The sequence below is a fragment of the Anopheles funestus genome, chromosome 2RL (assembly GCF_943734845.2).
Source record: "Anopheles funestus chromosome 2RL, idAnoFuneDA-416_04, whole genome shotgun sequence".
NCBI lineage: Eukaryota > Metazoa > Arthropoda > Insecta > Diptera > Culicidae > Anopheles > Anopheles funestus.
In genome coordinates this window covers 18,322,150-18,347,779 of record NC_064598.1, presented here as the reverse complement: position 1 = coordinate 18,347,779, position 25,630 = coordinate 18,322,150, and the positions used below count along the sequence as shown (strand labels likewise).

Sequence of the window (25,630 nt, the reverse complement as noted above, 5' to 3'; positions counted from 1 at the left end):
TTTGCAATCACTTTCAACGGATAAATATTCGACCGGCTGTTCATTTTTGCTCTTCCATTATCATCTGCTCAACGACTGTTTATTCAGCGTTTTGTCAGAGTAATCCAAACATATACGGGCTTAAGCCGACTGAGCGCAAGCTAACTCCAACTCCAACGCCGCACAGATCGTCCCATTCGCGTTGGGATGGCATGAGCAACTTCAACGTCTTGACCTCTAAAAATCATTGAATCTTCGTGTAAACACGCCATGAACGATCGTACGGATCGTACAAATAATTCGTGATGCAAACATCACACCGACGTTGCTTATTTTCTTCATTGTGCACACATCGAATCAATATCGATTCGACTAAGGTCTGTCATCTTCCTACCCCCAAACAAGTAAACTACCTCGGTGGATGCATTTTGTGCGGAGATCACTTTTCGATCTTGGTCCGGTAATTAGCGAATTACCACCAATTACTGAGCACGACCTTCGTCAGTAATACATATACTACAACCTCCTCTTCTCTTCGTCCATCTGTTCCGGCAGCACTCGAGGATGGTCGATTTTGCACATCCGGATGCGCCAAACCGCCAACACGAGAAAAGGTCGACGGAAGCGAATGGAACGAAAAAGCGAATCAACAGAAACATCGATACAATGAAAATCAATTGTTTTACGAGTGATTTCTTCATTTGAGTTGTGAATTCTCCGTGACATTCTGTGGAGCTATAATGAAATTATTTCTGATGCTCAGTTGCATAAAAATATTGGAGAAATATTATAATATTGAAACAATTTCATACTTCACAGAAGTTTGAGGCTTCTCTACCTGACAGCATTGTCTGCTTGGAAATATTTATAGAAATCATTACGTACTGCGCCACCCTTTGACCTTTTGGAGCCTTCTTTCTCCGGAAGACTACGGTCGAAGGTATGCTCCAGTTTCTTCATCGGTAGAAGGTTAACCTACGCCCTAGATTGAGGTGAGATTAATTAGCTCGCTTTGCGGGTTGCCCTGTACTTGACGCTGAAGTCTGGCAAAAAAGAGAAAAAAATATTACACAAACACACAAAGTGTGGACAACCGCACGATATAACGAAAAACCTCAACAAGAACATGCGCTGTTGTTTGCCGGTGACCGTGGCCTCCGTTTGTTGTGTTTTGTTGGGAAGTTTTTAACTGCCTTAAATATCTTCATCACGTGCGCCCTGTGTCCGAGCGGGTTTGGTTGTGCAGATTGTTTTTTTTTCTGCGCACATAAACCACGTTGAGAAGTAAACAGTTGAGTTTTGGGTTGATAAACAATTTCCAAATTGTTTTTTGTTTTTTTTTTTCTATCGTATAAACCGGAATATCTTAGAAGAACCTGAAGTAAACACGCGGTCGAAGTAAGGGTTTTAAGCAATAGGAGACCTAGAAGACTAATTTATTAGGTCAATCAATGGATTTTTTGCAAAGGTAACAACTAATCCCGAAAGAACAGATAAAGGTACAGAAGTAATAATCAAACATAAAATTGATTGTGCATGACAGTAACGAAAGGGACAAAAGAAACCGAACGTTGGTCCCAGTTGAGTCAAGCTCAGTACAATTGTTGTACCCCTTACCGTACACCCTTTCCCATAAACTGCCCTTTGCGAAGCTTTTCCAGCTTAGCCGACCACCCATCACCTAACCTAGATCACTATCATTTTGGCGTTTAATGAGATTTAATTCTGCAAATGTACGGGTACGGGGTGGATCTGTTGATTGTGGTGGATTTTTGTTGTTGTTTTGTTCTCCTCCGATCGTACCGCTGCTCGCTACCATCTCTACCCCTCCTCCAACGGATGTGAAGTGAAATTGGGTCATTCGGGCGAAAAACCTTCGAACCTTAGTCAAGTGGCAAGCCGCGACCAACTTTTGCTCCATATTTTCTCACTCACACGAGATCCGTCTCAACAACGGGTGGAAGTCAACACTTGGCAACCATGGCCAACACGACGGCGATGTACCAATGGATCTGGGTGTGTCGCCTAGGCCTTTTGCCCGTTCACTGGAGCGTATCGGCGGTGGCATGTTTTGTTACTCACATACGTACAGAACGGTAGCATAAAATCGACCATCGGCGTGGAAAAGTGCCACCCTCATAGCAAAAGGGACACAAAGGGAGCGGTCTTCTATCGGGGTTGCTTCCTTCTCTTCGTTCGAACTGCTCTGCCCAATGTCACAAGCGTAACAAATCGCACAAATCCTACGGTACAACCGTGTCTCATCCGTAAAGGTGGATCGAACCGGATGACAGACCTGGTACATAGTGTGCACCTGCAGCGGTAAATAAAATGTGCAATTTAGAAAAATTATTTTCCCAAGCCCTTCATCATTCTTCAAAAAAACACTATTTTTTTGTTCGCCAAGTAAAGAATGCGTTTGGCACACAATAAAAAGCACACTGTAAGAACCACCAAAGAAGAAAATGAAAAGAATGAGGTTAGAACCGGTGGCCCCTTGCTGTGACCGGCAATCGATAACTGTGCGAAACTAATTAACCTTTTGGGCTGTAGTTCCGCTTCGTACCGGTGGAGGTCAGCATCGAGGTTGAACTGTTTAATTTCCTCCTGACATCGGTTCAGAACAGTAGCTGCAGCGGCAGCAGCAGCAGTTGATGTTCCTGTACGTTACGGCACCTTTCCAGACAGCTGACAGCTTGAGCATTTATTACTGGTACGAACTGATGATTGTAGGTTCGACCATCAGAACGAGTGGCTCGTGCATTGGAAATTATAGTAATTGGAGTTGTTGTCAGTGCGGTCAACCTTGTGCTCTAGGCGTACAGGTGTTTATTTATGGTACACGAGCACTTTGGTGAAGAAAAAAAAATTGTGTCGAATGTCTTATCGATTTGTTTTCAACCATCTTGTGCCAATCCGCCGAATATTCGATGACCTTTACGGACTTCTTTCGCACGCCAAACCTTCTGTAGTGGGGTTGTGTGTGGGTCGTTCCTCAAAGTTATACTTTCCATTCAACAAGTTATGGCCGCTTCCAGTTTTTGCGGCAAAAAGCAACATTGCGATCGCTAAAATCGGTCAGAACAAGTTGATTTTTTTTGGGGTGGTCGGAACCGTCTTATAGAAGTGTTTACCAGTTACTACGTAACGCGACGAACGTATTTTTCCTTTCAAAATCATTTAAAAACATAATCATTAGCTCAGTATTTCTAGTGTCTAAAATACTTATGAACTTCGGATGTATGAACTTCAGATTTTAGACGAAATGGATTATTTCGTCTAAAATGTGGAGCCTTCCTGACGTCTTATAGTCGTCTTATTTTGATGTACCGAATCTGAGACTCTTTACAGTCTACAGAGTTTGCTATGAATGTCACTTGTACTTCCTATTTTTAATAGTAAATTGTTTTATATTTGCAACCCATTTTATGCTGCACGTTCGTATGGATGTGTCTAACCGACTGGTCAACATTTTTAGCACCATCGCGTTCGCGGGTTTGTTGTAAACTTTTTACGCTGTATTTGTTTTCTCAAGCAAAGCTACGCAAGACGACGATGCGTCACGGGCCAGCGAGCTCACGAACACACCGTATTCTCAACATTGGCACACTAGCATCTTCTTATTGCCGGTGTGTGCCCACTGTCAGCCAGTGGGAGGGTGACGCAAGACCCCTAGCCAATTTATCCGAAGTTGCGAAGCGGGTCTAGGGGTGGAATGGTAAGTTTTGCTTTTATGCCCTCTGGCTAAGTGATGCGCAAAATATCATCAGGCGCGGTATACGCTGCCGATTAGCTCATCGTGTGTTTAAGAAAGCAGTACGCTTCGTTAAAGGTGATTCAAAATACATAAACCTTTCACACGTTGTGTGTTTGTGTGTTCTGCTGTTTGATCATATAGCTGAAAGCGATCAATGTTATTGTTTAGTGACAAATTTAGTGAGCCACGAGACGCTGTGTGCGCTGGTTTTTGTTGCAGTGTCCATCAAAACTGTCTGCCCCACAGCCACAGAGCGACAGCCATCGAGTGTGGCGGATATCGTCGCGTCATTAATTTTCCGCTCGACGGAACTTTGCGGCCGGCAAGAGATGAGCTCATTTGGTGAGACGTTTTCCGCCGCACTTCAAGAAAGCTAGACCGTGTTTGGCCTTGTGTGCCCGGGGGGGTTGATGTCGCTTGAGACTGAGTTTCAGCGTTTCAATTTCATCATGAAAACAGTACCGTCAAGAGGATGGAACCGTAACGTACGTTTAGCGAATCGATTCTTGTAGGAAGGAGTTGGGAGGAAAATAGACTAACGCTTGTGATGAATGTGATGAGAAGGCTTCGGCTCGAAGGGGTAAGAACACAGCTGCACAGCATCAGTTTCTGTCCATCAAGAGTTTCTATCGTAAGAGCTCCTGCTGATGAGTATCGGCTTTTCAAGTATCAGTTGTTTAATCAATGTTTTTAAAGAGAGAATACAAATATTTTTACTATTGCATCAAAGCTGTACTGATGTAAATACACTATTTGTTAACATAATAAATGCTCACTTTAAATAATTTAATTTATGTATCTTAAAACTCCCTCTTGAAACTCGGCACCTTTGCACCATTTGTTAGGCGAGAAGGCTATATGCGTCTCCACGGTTTGATTTAATTCTATGCAAGAAAACCCTTCGCTGGCACAACAAACTGAGGCAGAACTGCATGTGAATGAACAATTACCAACACGGCGCATCAAAAACAAACGTTACTTGTCCGGGGGTAGCTCACTGGTGTGCTGAGTCATAACCCCCAAGATGGGTTATAATGAAGAAGAGGTAAAGCGGTGATGGGCTATATGGCGCCAACTGAGTGATGACATTGGCCCACTACTACTATCGTCTCTCCGTTGAAGTTTTACGTTTTTTGTGTATGCTTATTTCCCATGTTGGTTTCGTTTGCGTTTTAGCTGATTTGTTGATAAAAGATTTCCCATGCCGATAGGCTGGATTTCACATTGGGCGTTCGTTTTAAACGGAGAATGTTTCGGTTTTATTTTAGTCGACAGCTTTTCCACACCTTTCTGTACGATTGAGCGTCCTGAAAAGTGGAAGTAGAACAAGAGGAATAACTTGTGCCATGCGATTTAAAATAGCATTGCTTAAAGTTCCACTCTTGAATGATTTATTTTGTTACTCCTCATTAAATATATGTCGAATATATGTGAATATCTACTCCAAGAAGAGCTAAAACTCATTCATTTCTTACTGTTGTTTCGAATCTTATTATACACTCAGTTTCTTCTAGATGTACAAAAGACGTAAAACTATTTCATAATTATTCATGGTGGTTATGTGTCAATATAGTAGTGACACATCGAAGAAGTACGAACGTCTAAAAAGTACAAATACAGAAAGTAACATTTTACGTATAAATTCAAAGAAAGATACTGGAAGCAGTGTTCCTTAATAGAAAAAAATGTTAAAAGAAGTATTACGAAAATTAGCAGAAGTAATAGAAATATTGTGAAGTAGTGAACAGAAAAACGAAACCAGCAAACAGAAAAGACAAAACAACAAAGTTGACGTTTCTACGGTGTAATTTAGATGAGTATTGGTTCAATAGTGCTTTTAAACTTGATTCGATCACATGCGTATGTGTTCCCATTTCCGATGTGTTTGGTGGTTGGATTTGTGGATTTATGTGAAAAGTACGTGCCTCATCATAGGCGTATTATTACCACGATCATTTGTACAAGTGTGTATTTATTGTTGCTCGAGGGCGTGTTAATAATTACGACTAATAAAGTTATTATTATTACCTCAGCTCCTAGCGCATGACATTGATGCTAGCAGATCTTTCAGTCTCGGACATCATTACGCGTTTAGAAAAAAAAGGATTGGGAAGGCACCCAAACAGTGTTGGCCAAGTGTAGCAACAGCGGCGTAAAAGTGTAATTACCAGTGGGCGGAAGGAAGAAAGCAACAACAACATAAAAAAAACATGGCCAAAGGCCTACATTCCAACGATATTCCTTCCTCCTCACTATCAACCCGTGTGGCTCTCGATCACTAGTGTTTCTTTTTTGTTTTGTTTTGCTTAGTGTATGTGCGCGCGTTCGCTAGTGTACCCTACCTTACCATACCAAAAAAAAAGGGTGAAAGAGGAGGGTACTGCTGTGTGTGGCGGTGTGCCTTCGATGATGCCCGGTGGGAAAAAAACGAAACGAATTAAAAAATAAAAGGATAAAGTCGTTGTGAAACCCTACCCCTGCCAAGTGTCCGTGGTGGCATCTTCGGCCAATTAGCACCATCCTGCAGGAAGGTGAAGGTAAAGTGTCAAGCTCAAAGGCGTCAAGAAGTTGCAAACCAGGAAAGCGAATAGTGTCGGCAACATAAATTGCCGCTTGAGTAGATAAAGAGAAAAGATTAAAAAGAAGCAAACGCAAGCACGTGTCGGGATGTAAATGGTGTTTACCACGTGTGTTACATTGGCATTGGAATGGGTGTCGTCGTAAAGCTACAAGGTACACCAGAGTTTCCTGTGTAACTCATCAAAAGATAACCCGTAGAGCTGGAAATGGTATTCGCGTTTAACGAAGATAGTTACGTGAAGAAACATGACATCTCAGTGTTAATATGATCTGGGTTTCTTCTGAATGTCATTAATGCCTCGTGGTTCTTGACATCGCGAATTGTGTACTAGAGCCGCTGTGTTATTGTGTCGTCGTGTCGTTAATTTTTAAAACCATAAGAAAGTGTGTTCGGTGTGCTGTAAAACGCGGCATAATTACCGACTGATGGCATGCTGAGGTATTAATGGTAGAAAACACGTGTAGTTCGGATAAAGGAAGAAAAAACATGGTGACGACGATTAAAATTACCGGCGACGGTGTGTTTATCCAATCAAATGGAGGTGTTGGTGGTGGTGGCGGTGTTGGAGGTCCGAGACTGCAGCAGCAACAACAGCAACAGCTGCTAACTGGCGATACCCTTGGCAGTACTGCCATTGGTGAACCAGATCTACCACCATCGGATGGACCCGTGCACAGCAGCAACGGATCTCTGGACACTGTGGATAATGCCGGTAGCAATGATACAAATAACAATCACAAAGCCTATCGCAACTTTAACCATCGCCGATACCAGTCGGACGAAGGGCCCGGTTTCATTGGGGTGCGGAATGGCAAATCGGAACGAGCTGGTGGTGGATCCCCGTCCGGATCGTCCGAGCTAGCGTCCGGTGAAAGTGACGATACGATCGGTGATCCCGATCCGACCCGCAAGCGAGACAAGTTTACGATTTCATTCCTAAACACACACCGCTCCAGCGGTGGCGGACTGCAAAACGGTGGCCATGGCAAGAGCATGCTCAACCACAAGTTCATCGTGTACAACAGCAAAAAGCCAAAGACCTCCTCGGTGCTTCACCAGCAGTACTACCAGCAGAGCATTGCTGCTGCCGGTGATCTTGGCAATGGTAGTGGATCACCACCCTTACCAATGCCGTACCAGAGCCACTACCAGCAGTACCTGTACAATCGGCTACGGCCATCCCTGTCCACCTCGGTGTTAAGCTCACCTTCGCTGATTAGTGGAACGGCAGCTGCACTAGGCACTACTCCTCTACCACTTGGACGTGCTGATCAGAACGAACTGTTGCACGGCGGCCGTGATCAAATGGAGCAACAACATCAGCTGTATCAGAACAGTCTATTTCATCAGCAGCATCGTGCATTACTTGGCACCCCACCGGCAGCCATACCAGGGTGGGCAAAGTCCACTTCCTGTCTGGTGACGGATAGTGTCGCAGCAACTTCCTCCTACAGAACGGTCACCGCATCACCGTTGTTGTTGCTTCCAGCACAACCTGTCGGAAGTCTACCAAAGCCACAAGCTCCTGCAACCTCTCCCCGACCTGTACCTACGTCGTCTTCTGTGTCCTCACTCTCCTCATCGCCGTCTTCATTTTCTGCTGGTTCTCCACCATCGTCTGGTGCGAGTTCGTCCGCCAACACACCTCCACCACCTGTGTCGAGTGAAGCTATAACGCCTTCTAATGCTGGTGTAACACCGTCCTCAACAGCAACAACGGTCAACAATTCCTCGACGCCAACGACAACGTTACCTGTGGTATCAAAGACACCAACAACTACGCTACCAGAAAGTACAACAGCGCCATCTACACCAACGCACTCATCGTCGTCACCATCTTCAACGTCAAATATTGGTCAGTAGTCCTCTGGGAAAGAGTTATGGTGTAGTTTTTTTTTATCTATATTTCTCCTTCTATTTGTGGATCATCTGCGGATACATATCTTTTATTTCTCCAATGTCTTGTTTATTTTTTTGATGTCCTACCATGCGTACTACTCCGCGTACTTTACTGTCTTCATGTTTTACCCACGAAAGATGTGCCTTAATTCATGCTGTACAAGAATTTCTTCAGCACATAAAAGCGAGTTTCGAAACAAGAATGGGTTAACATCTCTGTGGCCTGGTTTACCATCCAACCGCGTTACCATAGGGCTCGCGTGCTACTCACGCGTTCCTATTCCCAGCGGAAGCATCATAAGAGGTAGCAAAATGACACAAAACAATAGAGTAAATGTCGGGCACCACGCCATCTGCCGGAAATTTCACACAATGCCCTTTCCTGTCACTCGCTCGCGTTTTTGTTTTTCCAACGCTTTTCCCTTTTTGTCGCTCTAGCCTGGTGACCTTTTCTTGGTGAGTTTTCGCGTGAGTCGCTGTACTGTGTGTGTTTTTGTGTGTGTGGGGAGGGTCAGAGGTCTTTCGGTTGGATATTACCGACTGTGCTGGGGCTTTGTGAGTCTCCAAGTGTGTTTAAATATGGTGTCATCGCCTACAGGGACTTTGTAGACCTCTTAACCTCATTGTGTGTGTATGCCGTTCCACCACTTTCATTCTCTTCTCGCTTTTCGTGTTTTGTTAGTTGGTCGCGTTTTCTTGTGGCTCATGGTACATTCTAAAAACTCAACTTCCCCTCTAGTGTGCAGAAGCCATTGCCGTAGCGTCAGAAATGTCGCTTTTATGTGCATAATTTATTGCAACTATTTTTCTCTTCACACCGGTGGTGGCTGCAAAAATACGAATGGAAACGTTTCTGGTGGCCAACACTTGTCGGAGTGTGCGGTGTGTTTTATTGTCCGCGCTGGTTTATACAGGGCTTGGGTATTTTTCCTTGGATGAGCACGAAGGCACTCAAACCTTCCGGGTTACAAAACCATTCCTGAGACGGAGCAATTTTTGGGTTCGTTTTAAATGTATCTTCATCGTATAGCCTGTCTTTAGGTTGAACCGATAGACCTATTCACCCGCTATCGTGTGGTTTTTTTACAAAGGATTGGAGGGATTCCTGGTGAATGTGAAACCAAACCGAAATCCACAGACATTAAAGAACGCATCGTTTCGGGCAGAATAATAAATTTGATACCTTGAATGTGAAATAAATCAAGCCCAATATTGTGTTTGGCGAACAAAAGGTGATGTTTGAAAACTGACCAGGGAAAAGATCCTGGGTCATTGAATGGACAATCTGATTTGGTTTCCTTCGTTAAAAATCAATCTACTCTAGGATCCATCTCTAGAGGGGGCAAATCATCTTGAAAATCTTTTCCGAAAGTGATGTGTAAGGATCATCGTACATCTTTACCAGCGTTGAGGTGAATTGATTCAATTGAAATAAATTCAAAGCACTGCAAAGATTTCTTCAGCTGATTATACCATAAAAGCGATACTTCTCTCTCTTTGCCTTCTTGGGTAAAATCAATCTTACGAGCCGCGTCCGGGTTAAAATGGACGAGAGTGAAAACGCGGCACTTCAAATCGTGTCAATTTGCGTGAACTACGCATTATGGTTTCATTACCACCAACACCTCTCGGCCTCTTTTCTCACGTGACGTCAATTGGTAAATTACTGGAATTGCTCTCCGGTCCAATTGAGCCCCGTACCATTTCATCCCCGGTACACGTTAACCTACTAAAATTAGAGCAAACTACGGCGGCTATGGCACGCGTTCTTAATTTACACCGACCGACCGGCAAAGTGGGAATGGAAGAAAATTTAGCCGCATGAAAACTTGCTAAACTGCAACACCTGGACGATGGAATTGAGCTCATGACAATTGGGGAAATTTAAATGAAATTCAAACACACGCGGTACACGATGGATAAGTATTGATTTTTTAAGGTACTTTAGAGGTTAAAAGAATTTTACTTTCAACTTTGTACCATACCATTGTTGTTTGAAATTATAATTGCTGCCTTAAAAATAACCTGGCAGTTATTCCTCCTGCAATATTGGAACACGCATGTGTATTCCTTTAGCTTAAGACAACATTGTTTACATCTTAAGTAAAGTGAAATCTAACCGAAATATGCCCCAACTCGCACTGCAATCTGTTGAGTCTTAATAATCCTCGCGGTTATTATACTACTTCAAGCAAATCATTATATCACGGTTTACACACGGCAATGGATGTGATTTTGGCTTGGGAAAAGCCCTCGGAGTCTTGCTGGTGATTTGTAAATGGTGCCTGGTAGGCTTAAAATTACACTTCAAAAGTACGCCGAACGGAATTGTGTGAACTTTCACTCATGGTAAGCTTTTTTCATTTTACGCACTCACAATTTAATTTTGTGAGTATTTTTCTTCTGCTTTTTTGCATGAAGTTGGTGAAATTTTTGGCCTCAAGATATTTTGTGTTAGTGGTATTTAATATGGGAGTGTATATCCTCTGCTCTGGGAAGTTACGAAACAAAATTATGACTTTTCAAAGTTAGGCTTGTTGGACGACTTTTTAGGAATACTTTGTCTAATGCAAAGAAACAGTATATTGTTTGTAGCAAGGTATATACTAGTTATTGAGATGCAGCCCAATTTAAGGCACATAGCTTTGAAGACTTTGTGGAGTATATGCCCAAGACCCTCTCAAGAATTTTCTCAAGTCCAGCAACTCAAACAGTTACTCATGATATCAATAATTTAATCAGAAGTATTGATTTAGCAAAAGATAGTTTTTATTTACAATATAATACACTATTCTTGTTGGTGTACCTTCTTGAAAAAAGGTAACTTAATGTCCATAAAACCTCAGAAAACAAACCTTGAAACACTCCTTAGAAAAAGCGCATCAATTATTTACGTTAATTATGCAACTTTTACTCCGACTCATCTCATCACTCCCTTCATATAACACTTATCCCACCCACATGGCCACTATTCGTTCTTCACCGCACATTTGAAGTCATCGTGTGGCGTCGTCTCTTTTTTATGTGCATACATGTCGCGCTTGATACTTGAGTGTTTCATTCTAAGCGCTTAATTATGTATTTAAATGTTCGCGTGTGTGTTTTTTTCTTGTTTCTTCTGTTTCATTGTCGTTTGTTAAAAATGACGATTTGCAATGCAAAACTCGTTGGACTTTGACTCAAACTCTGGGGAGGGCCTATACGATGAACGTGCGGGATCCAATGGACATTGGATGGGTCGTACGCGTCTCGTGCATAATTTGGTTGGATGTTTTGAATGCGCTTTTTTTTCCTTGCGCTCCACTCAGTCTATGTTCTCTCTGGTGGAGTATGAATTTCCACGTCCGTAATGACACACAGGGGTAATGTTGTGCGTGTGTGTGTTTTATCTTTTGTTTTTGTTCATCTCTTAAGATTGTCTGAACATTATTCGCCGGGGCTCGCGGAGATAGAATCACTCATCCGTGAAGTGAAGGCTTCGCAACATAAGCTCTCCTAACCCGTGGCCGGTAGTTGGCTGCTAGCAGCACGGCGATCTTCGGCGTAACAAAACTATACGATTTCATCGTTGGTTGCGCTACTGTTCGTCGCCGCGGAGAGGCTTCTCGTGCTGTGCTGCAGCAGCGATGCTTTATGGGTGACGCCATGTGGATGGATTGTGATCCACAAAACTTCCGCAGGGAGGGCCGACCCCCCCGCCCCAAAACAGCGGTCGTGGGTCAGTTGCATTTTCGTTTTGTTGCTCGCTGATTTATGGTTCTTTTCTTTTTACCGAATCTTCCGTCGCTTGTAACTCATTCGGTAGCAACATCGCGTTTTCACAACCACTGAAGACGTCCGCTTTAGTGGACATACGGTGCGAGCTAATAGGTTGGGCATGGCGTGAGGTTAGACACAACGTTTGAGGCAACAGCAGAGGACAAAGAAGCGAACGATTCCTCCCGGTGTACGGGCACGGTAAAGATCGTTCCGGTCGTGCACGGATTTGAATATCGTTCGCCACGGTACGGGGCGGAAAAGATGTGTTTTTTTTGTGTGTTCGCTTTATTTATCACTTAGCTGAATTGAGCTCGTGATGAGATAGTTTGTTTTGTAGATTGCTTCACATTTCACTCACATTTTACAGCACAGTTTCATCGATGAAACGCTTCATGTCACTATTACTTTAAGCTGCGTCTGATTCATCGTCGATCACAGAGTGACTTCCCAAGGTTTTGACGGGTGGTGTAAGGAAATCTTTTCCCTTGTGTTCATTCGGTGTAAACGATTCGAAACGTTTTAATTTATCGCACTCGCACAAGCAATAAATAACATCTTGAGTCACACCAGCTACATTTTTTTTTACCACGGAATGTGTTAAGATCTTTCATCCTTCGATTATGAACAAAAAGGCTAAAATTCTGAGCTCCTTTTTTTGTTGGGTACTATTTTTAAACTTATTCTTTGAATTGAGAATATCTATATCCACTAAAGTCTTCCATTATTCTATTCGCACATGATCTTCCAATGCTCGTTCAATCTCGTTTTCGCATGCGCTTAAGACATTCCATGGAGAGGTGGGAAACGATTTTTCGATTGGAATGTTTAGTGGCCCTTTTACTGTTTTGAGAATGTGCGTGTAATTCTCGCACGCGTTTCAACTTTAATATGTATGTGTTTCTTTTTTTTCAATCTGAATAAATAAAATAAAACGAAACCCATACGCGAACTGCCAACATTCGCACATAGGAATGTGTTTTTTTTGGTAAGGTCGAAGCATTCAGTTGAGCATTATGGTTGGGGTTTAAACTTTTGTTTTTTAAATGGCTACCAATGTTTCATCTATCGATTGCTTCGGGCTGTTAAGTTTCCGATCACTGCTGATCGGTCGTTTCGAATTGACAGCTTATGTTGGTTGTGTTTATACCTAGTTTTTTTTTGAAAAATAGTTTTCGTGCAGTAAAATATCGAAACGTATTGGTAATAGTAATGATTTTACTTCCTTTTACTGCTGCGCCCCGGTACCCAGACGTCGGAAATATGTTGGCGCATTTTACGCATTACGGTGCGCTCACTCGACACCGTTGATCATCGTTCACGAACACACGCACCGTCCCTGTTGCGGTCATTCGTGCGTGTTTTTGACGTGCGTGTGCATGCGTTTGGCACCATCGAAAATCATTTTCCGGTGCGGTCGAATGGAGCTGAATTTAATTTGTACGATTTGGTGTAGCTCAATCAGTCGTTTTAATATACTATGACGGCGTTTTATTGCTTTCCATCGTGAGGACCTTCGTGTCAGGGTCAGACTTAACAACAACAGTGAAGAAGACTTAACACCAAAAGCAGCCTTATACACGGCTAAGTATAAGTTATTAAAATGACATAAAAATATAACAGGAAACATAAAAGGAAAAATTTAAATTTAAATAAAACATTTCAAATTTGAGTTTTATTTGCAACCATAATAAAGCGCGATTCGCAAACACAAAAAATGGTGTTTCTCAACATCAATAATGCAGACAACATATTCCACTTCGACGCCGATTTGTTTATCATCATGTCAGATAAAAGAAAACAGGTTCAGCGAACAAAATCGTAAAAGCAAAACGGAAGGAAAAAAAACTCTCACTTCCTCTCTGGACATCGAGAGCATCATCAGAGCTCTACAATCTGATCATCTGTTCGATCGGTTCATCACACTTTTCAGCACCAGACCGGGTTAAAAAAAGCAGAAGACGAAAGGAAAGACACATCCGCCTTTTAAACTATGTTAAATTTTACACTCATGCCAGTGTTTTCTTCGTTTTGCTTTAAAAGAAAACCGAATGCAACCGATGATGCGCCATCCACTTTGTCTAGATGTACGACGACTTCCACATGGCAGAAGATAGTTTATGATGATGTGAGGGTTTTTGCTCTTCTGAATTTTAGAAACGATTTTGTTGCTTCTCTATTCATAGCAATGACACCGAACCCTGACTTAGAGGGTGCAGGGTGAGAACGGGTTTTGGGGAGGGAAGTTTGTTTTATGTTTAGAATTCTGGTGGTTTCCTGGAGTTCGTAGAATAACACGACGAAATACCAATAGTGAGTGCATAAATTCGGTTAACGGGGGAAGTTTCGGTTAATGGTTTCGATCAACTGGGTTAAACTGGTGAGTTTATGCTTAGCGCTGACAGATGTGGTTTTGTAAGCGAAAAAATCATATTTCAAATATTGTAAAATACATCCAGTGAAGTATTCAAACTTTACGTATTCAAACAATATTATGCTCTGTAAACGCAGACAAGACGAGCTGGCAATGAAAATTATCGAAACAATTCTGACTTCTTTTTAGGGAAATCTTAGGGAGACTTTCTATGTTAAAGAAACATAAAATGTATTTAAAATGAATGGACTGTCGAAAATTTTCATCTTTGACGGAGATTGCAGCTTGGGGAGACTTCACTGTAGTTTGAAAAGATTATTTAATTCCTTGCACATGGTTATCGTCTCCATGCCATTTTCAACCACAAATGACGTAAATGCATGATGGTCGTGAAAAGGATGTAAAACACTAGTTAAAATGCCACTAACTGTAGCGTCATATCCCTACCGAACATCAGCAGACAGGCAATGAGTACAAAAATGAAAAGAGAAATGTTTTCTTCCCCTGCCTTCACGATCCGAACCATCTCGTTGTTTGGGAAAGTGCCCTGACAGAAAGCAAAACAATGCGTCCGACCGGTAATTGATGGTGATGGACGTCCCAAGCCCTTGGTCGCCCCGAAACCAAGGAATCCTTGATGTAACGTTGCAGGAATTTTGCACTTCCGGCGGCTAAATGGTTTTATTTGTGGCTTTTTTGTGTATGTAAATAACCCTACCACCATATGTGAAAATATTCAAAACACACGTTCACGATGATATGATTCGTATTTCAATCCTTAACCTCTCAGGGATGGGATAACAACCATGTAAAAGCGCCAATCCGTACTAGTTCCGTACGAGACTGTCAAAAGCGTACGTTTTAGTGGTTTTTGTATGCATTTTAACCACTTTTTTTGGTTTGAGATCGTAAATTAAAAACTGTCTCAGCTGTTGTGTGGCTTTCCTTGGACGTACACTGACGGCTGCAACTAACGTCTCCATACGGGTCTTTTCTTTTTTGTCTGCTCACGTTCACAACGTGGTTTGGTAGCAGCGATTACGAATGACCCGAATGGTAACTAGTGATTTTACGTAACGTAACTTTAATCGAGCGAACGACGAAACCAAAGTTACAAAGGAAACGTTGAGCTGCAAATTTAATGAAAATAATTGCTGTCGTATAATTATTGCAGACGAGAAGGTGAAAAGAAAAGCAACGGGAATGATACCGAAATGTACACTAAAATTGTTGATGAATTGAAGTGTGTGTAATAATATAAAAGGAGAAGGTTTTTCTTTTTTTAAGCTTGATATTCATCAGTTGTTAAATGTCGAGATGGTTTTTCAGTAAAAAAAACTTGCTTCGTTTCAGCATCCTACAGATGTTCGGAATCCCATCCGTACAGCATGCTTAAATTATACGATCATGAAGTAATAGCGAATTTCGTTACAACTCACCATAAGAAACATGTTATCTTCACGGTTGAATCACGTCATGAAGTTGATATAAAATTTTATGTTATTGCAATAGCTTCCTTCCTTTTGCTTCTCCATTCCATAACGGTGAGAGGAAAACAAAAACACCTTCAATATTGCATACCTTACGTTCGGTTTTTGCATTGCGCTTTCTCTTGGGCGTTTTTTTATATTTATGATAAGCAAATTCGTTTCCGTAAGGGATAGTGGCGCTGTGAGAAATAATTTCCAAAATGATGTAAACCTTTATTTTTGCTTATTATTTTACACTCACACAAAAGTGCCGTCCTAGGTGCACGCATCACAATTCCATTCGCCAGTCACAATCATCCGGTAGCTTTTTCACTCAGCTTTCTTACAGCTATATAAACTTAATTAGTCAAACGAACGGGTTCAATCTTTGATGTTGAAATGTAATAAAAATCAACGAACTTTTTTGTGAAGATCCGTCCCCTGGGGCCCGTGCGTGCATTGATGGATTAGGGTGGGGTTTTGTTTCTCTTCCATTTCGATGATAGTTCATGCGCAAAGGAATGAAGTGCTGATAGCCAACTGGACGGTGCAACATAATGCTATATCTTTTTAAGCAATTTTTCTTAATAATGATGACTCCATTACTAACCGTCTCTGTGTGTATTTTTCTTTCTCATTGCAGGTAAGTTGCTTGAACACGCCAGAAAAGACAAATCCACCGACCGACAGATGGGAGTCTGTCTCACAACCGGTCAGCGTATCCAAAATTAAATCGTCAGTGAAATTACTCTCACGACGATCATACCGTGTGTGTCGGCCAGATCTGCGGACCAACCGAAACAGAAGCTCCGATCGTGGTCGTCTCGATGTTGGCTAATTGCAGTGAACTTTTCCGATCGACCAAACGGCCGATCCCGATCGATCGGTACGGTGTAAGAAGGAGGAAGGCTTTGGTGATGTGCGTTGTGTATGCTTTTTTTTTTTCTTCTATATATTCATAAGTAACTTATTTCTTAATGATCGGTGAAGCATTGCATTGAAACTTTTCCCTCGAGGATGGCAGATATTCGATGGAAAGCAGATAACCACGGGTACGGCCGAAGGATGATGATGATAAGGTTGAAAGTGAAAAAAACAAATCACAGAACAAAACCGGTAAACATAACGAAAGGCTCCGTTTCTTTCACTGGGGCAACATAATTATGGAGGAAGTAATGGTTGTGTGTGCGTGATCGAATACGCATGTTTTTTTAAGGCAGTGAAAGTGAAGAGGAAAGATTTGGATAGAAATTCCAAAATGGAAATTTTTGTTGAAATTATTCAGAGAGGTGTTTTTTTGGTTGTTTGTTGATTCAATTTGCGATATCAAAACGCATAGAAGATATGGACTAAAATATCATTTGGAGAAAAAAACTTTTAACTGAATGTCAAACCGTTTCGTAGAAACTTGGACCAATTTTTATGGACTTTAATTTGAGACTTTTTGCTTTTCTATACCTGTTGCTTGAAATTTGATGGTTAAAACTTCAATATAATACAACTGAAAAACGTCAAGTATTGCTCAAAAAAACTCCCTTATCGTTGTTTATGACACGGAACCCGTTCTATTAACATTTCTATGAGATTTATTAATTTCATGACAGGACTTCCCTTCTTTGAACATGACTCATGGGGACATTACACCTAAGGTCAAAGTTCTATGTTTTTAATCAAGTTGATTTAATGTTTAGTAATAAAGACCGAGTCACGCCATCAAGAGACATAAAGATGGCGACTTGATAGAACTCGAAAAAAAGACTCCTCAAGTCAATTAGTCATCATCATAGTCAACATCCCGGATATTCACACACTAACATACGAATTCTTTACCTCTGTTTGTGTCTTTTGAAAGAAGAGAAAAACTGAATCTTAAACGATTGATATGAGGCTTTATATGTATATACGGAGTTCCCAATGAGAATCATAGTGACGACACAGGAATCTCTGGTTGTAGTATCTCAAGCAGAGATTTCTTCGTTTCGTTTCTTTCTCGTCCACATCAACATACCTTACGAGTTTATTACGCTGACACCGCGAATAGTTAACATGGCCTTCAGTCTTATTTCCATGCCCTCCGTACGTACAGTGTCATGCCAACTTCAAACAGTTGCTTTCATGCGGTCGTGTCTTGTATTCTTGGCGCGAAATCACCTTTCCATGGAAGCGTATAGTGGTTAATGCGCATGTTGCTGAAGGTGCGACGACTTTGGGATTAACTGTGCTGACCATATGTACAGAGTGTGCCGGGTCAATGTCGTACACTGTTACCAGGTTTCGTCAAGGTATCACGTACCATGAACGTTCTTCGTGTGTACTAACCGTGCCATGTTCGGTACTACTACTGGTGGCCGTTCGTGATCTGTGAGCTCACCGGTATGTTTCACCTGGAAGACTAATGTATGAGGAAGTTGTCATTCGTGACTTCTGCACGACGATGAGTTCGAATGATGCGACACTTTGAGTTGTGTGGATTATGAAAAAAAGAAAGAGAATGATGTGTAGATGGAATTTTTTTATTTGTGCTGCACTATGTTTACCTTCTACACCTTCTTGCATCCATCTGCAAGAGGACCCATCTGCCTTGATAATCCATGTTTGCAAACATCAGGGTCATTTAAAATGATAATATTCGTAGATTAATGTACATTGTTTTAAGCGTAAAACATTTTTTAAAGCGTTTTAAGCTAGAAAGTGTTGAAAGCTGTGCTAAATGTTTTACGGCCCAAGGAAGGTTGTACAGTTTCAAATTTCCATTCGGAATGGGCTCGAAACAGTTCAAAGTTGACAACCGCAAAACTACATTGTTTGCCGCATAAACGGCAGCGGGTGCTGTTGTTGATAGGATTACGAAAAAGAGAAAGCTTCTTTCGAAATCATCCCCCCATTCCCGAATCATTAGCGGTTCCTCACAAAACAAGTTCCCTTTATTTAATTCATTTCAAAACCTGCCGCAATAGAATCAGCAAAACTTCATTATAATACCAATGGACAATGAATTGAATGGAAAGGAAAACGGTGTGCTACATTAGTTAATGTAATTTTGTTTCATTCAAATATAATTTTTGAAACAGAATGTATGCCGATAACCTGACTTATATGTGTTAAATTTTTTAAAAACTTAATTCGTTTATAGATTTGTTTTTTATGAAATTAAGAAACAGTTCTCTAAAAATTGGACAATTCGCTTCGGTAAATTAATTTACCAGAATCGAATCCACTAGAGACAACCAATGGCGATACGCTAGAAAACAAACCAAAAAAACCGAAACACCGGTTCAATTTTCCATTTCGTCACTAAAACTGTTTCGAGCCGATGGTGTTAAACTGTCGCCGATTTACGCCATTCCATTTTGGGAGTGAGAAAACAGAAAAAAAGAACCCGACCAGCATATATCACGATGAATTTGCGATTCTTCAAAACGGTTCGTTAGTTCCTATCCATGCTGCAATAAATTGCAAAGCATGCAAGGGTAAGGGCATGATGATGCGGCATAGTTTCATCACATCTACTAGCCGATAGCAATACCGGGCGCCCATTGAGCTCGCCAGAAACATAGCGGACATTGTATAGTGTGTTTTTTTGCTTTCCGTTGTTTGTAAAAGAGGGTCGTTCTTCTGTGCGCTACAAAAAACAAAAAGCTGAAAAATTTAATTATGAATGTTTGAAAGCGTTTTCTGCGCCATTTGTAGTGAGCTTTGCAACGGCCTCGGTATTCACTCGTGCAACAATCTGTTGATTGTTATTAAATCTCACATAACTACATCATTCTTTTATGCGTTTACTCGTGTTGTGGGTGAACCAAAAAAAATCTCCTCTGAATGCGATTGATGTATTAAAGTATGTGCTGCATGCTACGTACTAAACATAGACGAAATTACTCTTTAGGAATTATTTTTACATATTTTCTGCCATTGAATTAATAGGTTAAAAAGATATTTATAATTTTATGATATTTTTCTTCAAAAACAATCCGTAAGATGAACTCTTCGGTATAAAACATTCTTTTCCTTCGGTTCCGAGGTAAATCCACGTCGCAAATGCTTATTATGGATGAAGTACTTGTAGCCCTTTTTCACTTTTGAAAGACATTCCATCCCGTGGTACATTTTCCACGCGATGGATGAATATTTTTATGTCACGCCGTCGAGTGATCACGGTTTCGGTTTTTGTCCGGGTTTAACTATACCCGGGTCCTATCGCTCCCGTGTGTTGCAAGCGCATGATGTCTTCATCCAAATCTTAATGTCATGTTAAAAAGCGGCAAGATACCACGATGCATGTTGGAATTTCAAATTAAGAATTTTCTTTCCCACACGACACATTCGTCTCCCCCTCCCGGTTTGGTTGCTATTTTTCCTCTAGCAAAAAAACGGGAAAACATGGTTTCGCGCTGTGTACTTTTGGGGCACGATGATGTGGCGCCATCATCAGCAACGTCAATGACACAAATGTTTGACTGGAAACGAATATTAAACTGCTGGTAACGATTATGATAACGAGGCCAGCGATGGTTAACACAGGGCGCGGAACCATTTTACCTGAAGTAAAAGGTACTTGAAGATGTTACAGATAACAACCACCGGCAGTTCAGGAGTGATTGTTGCGGTTCGAACTAGAACGATTATAACGATGCTCGGTGCTCTACAAGCGGGGCAAATTCGTGACAAAAAATGTCAAGATGGGCGAAGATTTTCTATTTTATTCATTAATTTTGTTACTACCATAAAATATTTTGTTTGTCATATTTTGTTCGATAAATTATTTGCTAATATTCTTCTTGTAAGTCGCTTAAACCTTCATTATGTGGTTGTGAAAAAGGGTTTCAATTTTAAATTAATAATGAAATTTCGTTACGTTTCTTCAACTTCTGCCGGCGTGTGTTGGCCGCTTGATTTGAAACAGACCGCGATAGATCGTTGTTCATCTTCGTCGAGCTTTAATTGGCTACGGAATGCTGCACATCCATCTTTCGGCATAGCAATGATGACACGTTTGTAATAGATACACCTGTCATGTGAAGGTCACTCTTTCTGGGCGATCACCAGCCCAAGTCGTTTCGGGCGAGGGAAATAGTGTATTACGATATAGCGTGCCGGTTGTTTGAAGCTTTTTTTTTAAATAAAAACATAGAAACATATCAATTATTATGTGATGCGGTTGGAAAAGCAAACCTTAGCTCTTATGTCGCACAATCTTTTTTTGTTTGTAAATGATCGCATTTTCTTTGTGCTTTGCAGAAGAAAACTCCACTTTATAAGGTTGTAAGTGATACGATCATTATCTTTTTAAAAAGTATAAGCTTTTTTTGAGTATGCCCTGTGAAGAAACGTCGTAATGAACCCTAGAAGGGAGAGATCTGGTCGATAGGAGATGCTAAAAAAACCGTCACGGAACCATACCAGATGGCTATCGAAAGTGTGTTACTTGACATGATCATCATCTGTTTGTTAATCGATGGATACATTTTCACTTTATAATTTTCTAACATATGGTTTGAACTTCACGAGTAAAGTGTCCATGTTGAATCTAAAATATGATTTGGAAATTCGAAAGCAAAAAAAAAACACACGATCTTGATGCTCTTTGCATTCAATAACAGAGCTCAGTAAATGATCGCTACTGAATGAGGTTAAGTTTGGAAATTGGAGAAGTTTGGTGTCTGGCAGAAGGCACCTTCATGAAGTTCCCGTGCTGATGGAGATGAAACTTACACCTTTTCGGGGTAGCTTGTAATGGACACGTAATGCTTGTACGCAACCTGTAACCCGACACTAGCGTTGTAATGCCTGGAACCGTTCGCCTTTAACCTCTGCAGTCCTTCTTTCCAACGGGCGGGTGGGAGATTTCCTTTTCAGAATGGAAAAGAAAGGCTTCCCTCATTGTGGCGAACAGTATGAATAACATGGAGGATGATCTATGTGTATCGGTTAGCGAAGTCATACGAACAACTACCAGAGGTGTAGATTAGACTTCTTTATTCTCCAGTACGGAAATCACACTAAACATGACACTCCAAGGTTTGCCCAATGCGCGTTGCCATTATGTGGTTCTGATTTTGTTTTTTAATATTATTTTTCGTTCCTCAGTTGTGAGCGATTCAGAAGCCATTCAGAAAGCCCCTTTTGAGGTTAAGAAATGTATGGAAATGTTCATCATGATAACCGAATCAAAGGCAGTCTCTCGTTCTCATTACACCACGTCCATGTTGCTTTTGTTGCAACAGTGAACAGGATTTTCATTCCGATGAGTTTGGATTGTTTTTTTTTCTCTCTCTCCTTTGTTTGGAAAGGGAAACAATAACAAAACCCCGTATTGGAAGGGCCGACATTTGCATAATAATTGCACCTACAAACGCCATTGTTGGACATCTCGTGGTGTCAGCAAAAGGGGAACCTAATTTGTTCGTTGCAGAAAGAAGTGAAAAGATTTTTGTTTTGATAAAAGAAAAGAAATTCACTTTCATTTTTATTATTGTTCGTGCTAGAGATTGGGCTTTTTTGGGGAAGCTTTCATAAAGAGATTTTCTTCTAGAGTGTTATATTTGTGCAATATAATCGATGATTAAATGTTAATCTAGCCTCTTTTTTTTGCTGTTAAAAGTTAGTTCATTAATTAGTCACAACTAACAAAATAATATTAATTTCCAAATCATAATCATGAACTGTAATTAATCAGTGCGCAAGTATCCTCCTTTCAATCAACTAATTATACTGTTGATTTCATTTCTGTAGTTCCGAAATTAGGAACAAGGGAAATGTAGAACACTTTCCACCTCATCAAAGCGAAGGGTTTTTAGATGAGCTGCGGGATGATATAATGACAAACCGTTTGGCATTTTCGCTCCCCCCCTTTATTTACCACGTTTCGAGTGGCAACAGTAAAACAATACACAACAACAAAAAAAGCACACTATTGCCAATTCGGAAAAGCGGCGGTAAATTCATTCATTATTCGACGAAACAATTTCGATTGATGGTAACTAAAAAGTGGCACAATTAGAATTATGCTTTGTGCTTTTTTCTCGCTACTTTTCACCCCGCTCTAATTGAAAAAAAAAACACAAGACTTCAGACCACCGGAAACCGGATGAGGGATGGGCGTGAAATGGTCTCTCTTTCTTTCTCTCTCCACTTTGCTGTCGTGTGTTTAGGTCAACCGATTCAAATTTGCTGTGCCTGGTGCTCTGGTTTCTCGCACAACGATCCCTCTGATCCATCCTTCTTGTTTTTTTGCAAGATGCGTATCGTCCATTTCGTGACGTTCGTGACTTATTGTGACTGGAAAAGACTTTTTCCCCCCGGATAGGAAATGAGACTGTGATTTTCTCCGGTCAAAAAAAAAAAACCAAAAAAAAAACAAAGAAGTTTCCGGGGGCCGATGTTTTGCGATTCACGGCAAAGAAGAAAAATCCACCATCATATGCCGCGTGGAAAAGTGAAAAGTGAAATTCGATCCCAATATCAGGACGGTGGCGTATACCGAACGGGGGCGATGAAACTGAAATTGGCAAGCAAAATTAAGCGCCAAAAATCATCATCGAAGGGCAGTTGGGAAGTGAAATAATGGCGAATTTCACGCTGGTAATTGATGCTGGTAGGTTGGCTTCATTTGCATTTGGTGGCAATCGGTTTTTGATGGTAGACTAAAAACCAGTTAATTTGCTAGTAATTGATAGATAGTTTATAAGTTGGAAAATAACACTTTCCTTAAATTGTTAAAAGCAGTCATAAAATCGTAGAAGTAGGAACATCCTGTAAATGTGAGGGATCGACGGAATTTTGATCTAAATAAGATGAACAAATAATATAAAAAAAGCCTTAACAGGTTCTTTTTTTTTTGTTATTTAGTTTCTCTTACAATTTTATTTAAAATTGAATGCCAAATTAGTTGCCTAATTCTGCCTCACCCACTAAGGACTACCGGTTACGTCTTCATTTTGATTTTCAAAAATTGATCATAAAAGTGTAATGTGTACCAACGGATAAATATGGACTTTATTCTTCTTGTTTATCACAAATCCATCACACAAAGATAATTCAAATAATCCTTATAAACCTAACGGTACTTCAACAAGATAAAGGCTTTTTTGGAAACAAGATTTGTAAAAATATAAAAAAAATTTGATCAGATTGTATTTCAACATTCTACGTAGTCTTCTACTACAAGACTCCATTTTGAAGTTTGACTTTTTTATTTGGAGAAAAAGTTTTAGTTCGGTCGAAAGCTCTCATGCATCCCAAACTGCAAATTGAAACGAAAAGTCAATGTCCACAATGTCATTCATTGGAGTTCCACAATATCGGGAAAAGAAACTCGTCAGTGTACTAACAACTTCAACGTTCTGCTCTTTAGTTTTATTCGCTGTAACTAATCTAAGTTTATGTTTTCCAAACGAATCTTCTGTTTTAATTATGTTGCCACCTTAATTAGAAAGTTTCTGCGAAATGTGTATGTGCTTTCGATCTTCAGACTTACAACAGGATGTTATATCATCTTCAAACAACTGCCGTTGCAACCATAACCTTAGCAAATTGATTAAATTACTCCATTTGCAGCCGAAAGTTCAATGAAAGATCGATGTTGATAACATTCTCGATTACGTCTTCTGATATCAAACCGCTGTGCCGATGTGTTTGGTCATTTTGCGCTGGACATTTGTGACACAGGTAAATAAATGTGCAAATGCTGTCCAATTTCGTACGAATGCGTGTTCTAATCAGAAAGAATGAAAAAAAACGAACGATTCCTGGGCGCAAAAGATTGATCTGCAAATTGGCGGTAAATATTCTTTGAATTTCATTAATTGCTGACCACCGGGAGGGCTAGGTGCATTGTTATGTCAGCTATAATGATTGTAAAAAATCGTTTTTTTTTTGTACGTGTTGCCACATCGATAGACATCGTTGCAGAATTGCAGCAAAAGGCAGGGTTTTTTTTTGCAAATGAATAATTTCCCTGTTAGCGTACCGAGGTACAGGTTAACTTTCTAATATTGTATGGACTTGTGGCGACCCTTCCAACCATCGGTTGACGTTATTGGAAACCGATCATTAGCCATCGACTGCAGTGTATGCTCATAAACATCGACCATCTGAGAAATCGCAGTTTAATGTGAAGTTCATGGCTTCGTTACTGGAACTGGCAGCTGTTTAGGTTTTTTTTCCACTGGAAGGCTCAATCCGTTAGCCATCCAAAGGAGAACCAATCAGTCGACAAATCGTTTGCATGACACATCTTCGTCTGGGAGGCTCATTTGCTTCGCCGGAGCCGTTTAGAGTTCGGTGGCCTCTGCCGATGGCACAGCTTAAACCATTCGACCATTCGCCGTCGATGCATCGATGACCAGCGATGAGTACGGCTTGCGGGTAACATCCGATCTGCGTTTGACCTTTTGCTCTAGCCTCATCCGTGGCCGGCAGCCAAAGCATGGACATGTCGAAACCGAAAGTGAAAGTCATGCATGTATGATTGCCCCCTTGTCGGGATTGCGAGGTAAAACGAAGGGTTAAGAAACACAGCGCCATGGTCAGTTATTAAGGTGTCAGAGAGGAAATCTTGCATCAAGCTATGAACTTCGGCGGGCCACCTGCGTCTCACCCATCTGGGCACAATTGATGGCACAAGATGGCGGGAAGTCTCCTACAGTTAGTGTGCCCGTAGGTGATAATTTGAGGCACACTTTGATGGTTTTGTGTGCTGTGTATCTGCATCGGATCAATCGGGGAAGATATGCCAGTCGAGATTGCTTCAGCTAACAATTTGCCATCCCCTTGGAGGGAATTTCCGTAATTTGAAAAATCACTTACATCCCCTT

General features: G+C 41.0%; 1 protein-coding gene across 12 annotated transcripts in view; it reads left to right on the top strand.

The window, feature by feature from the left end:
- LOC125762468 (mucin-5AC) overlaps positions 1–25,630 on the top strand; it is a 64,326-nt gene that overhangs the window by 16,512 nt on the left and 22,184 nt on the right. For 11 of the 12 annotated variants that reach the window (XM_049424578.1, XM_049424589.1, XM_049424577.1 and 8 more), the window contains exon 4: positions 5,770–8,172. In XM_049424578.1, coding sequence (XP_049280535.1) covers positions 6,762–8,172 — 1,411 coding nt within the window. In that variant the 5' untranslated portion in view covers positions 5,770–6,761. The remainder of the gene's footprint in view (positions 1–5,769; positions 8,173–25,630) is intronic. The other variant, XM_049424579.1, reaches the window with a different exon arrangement.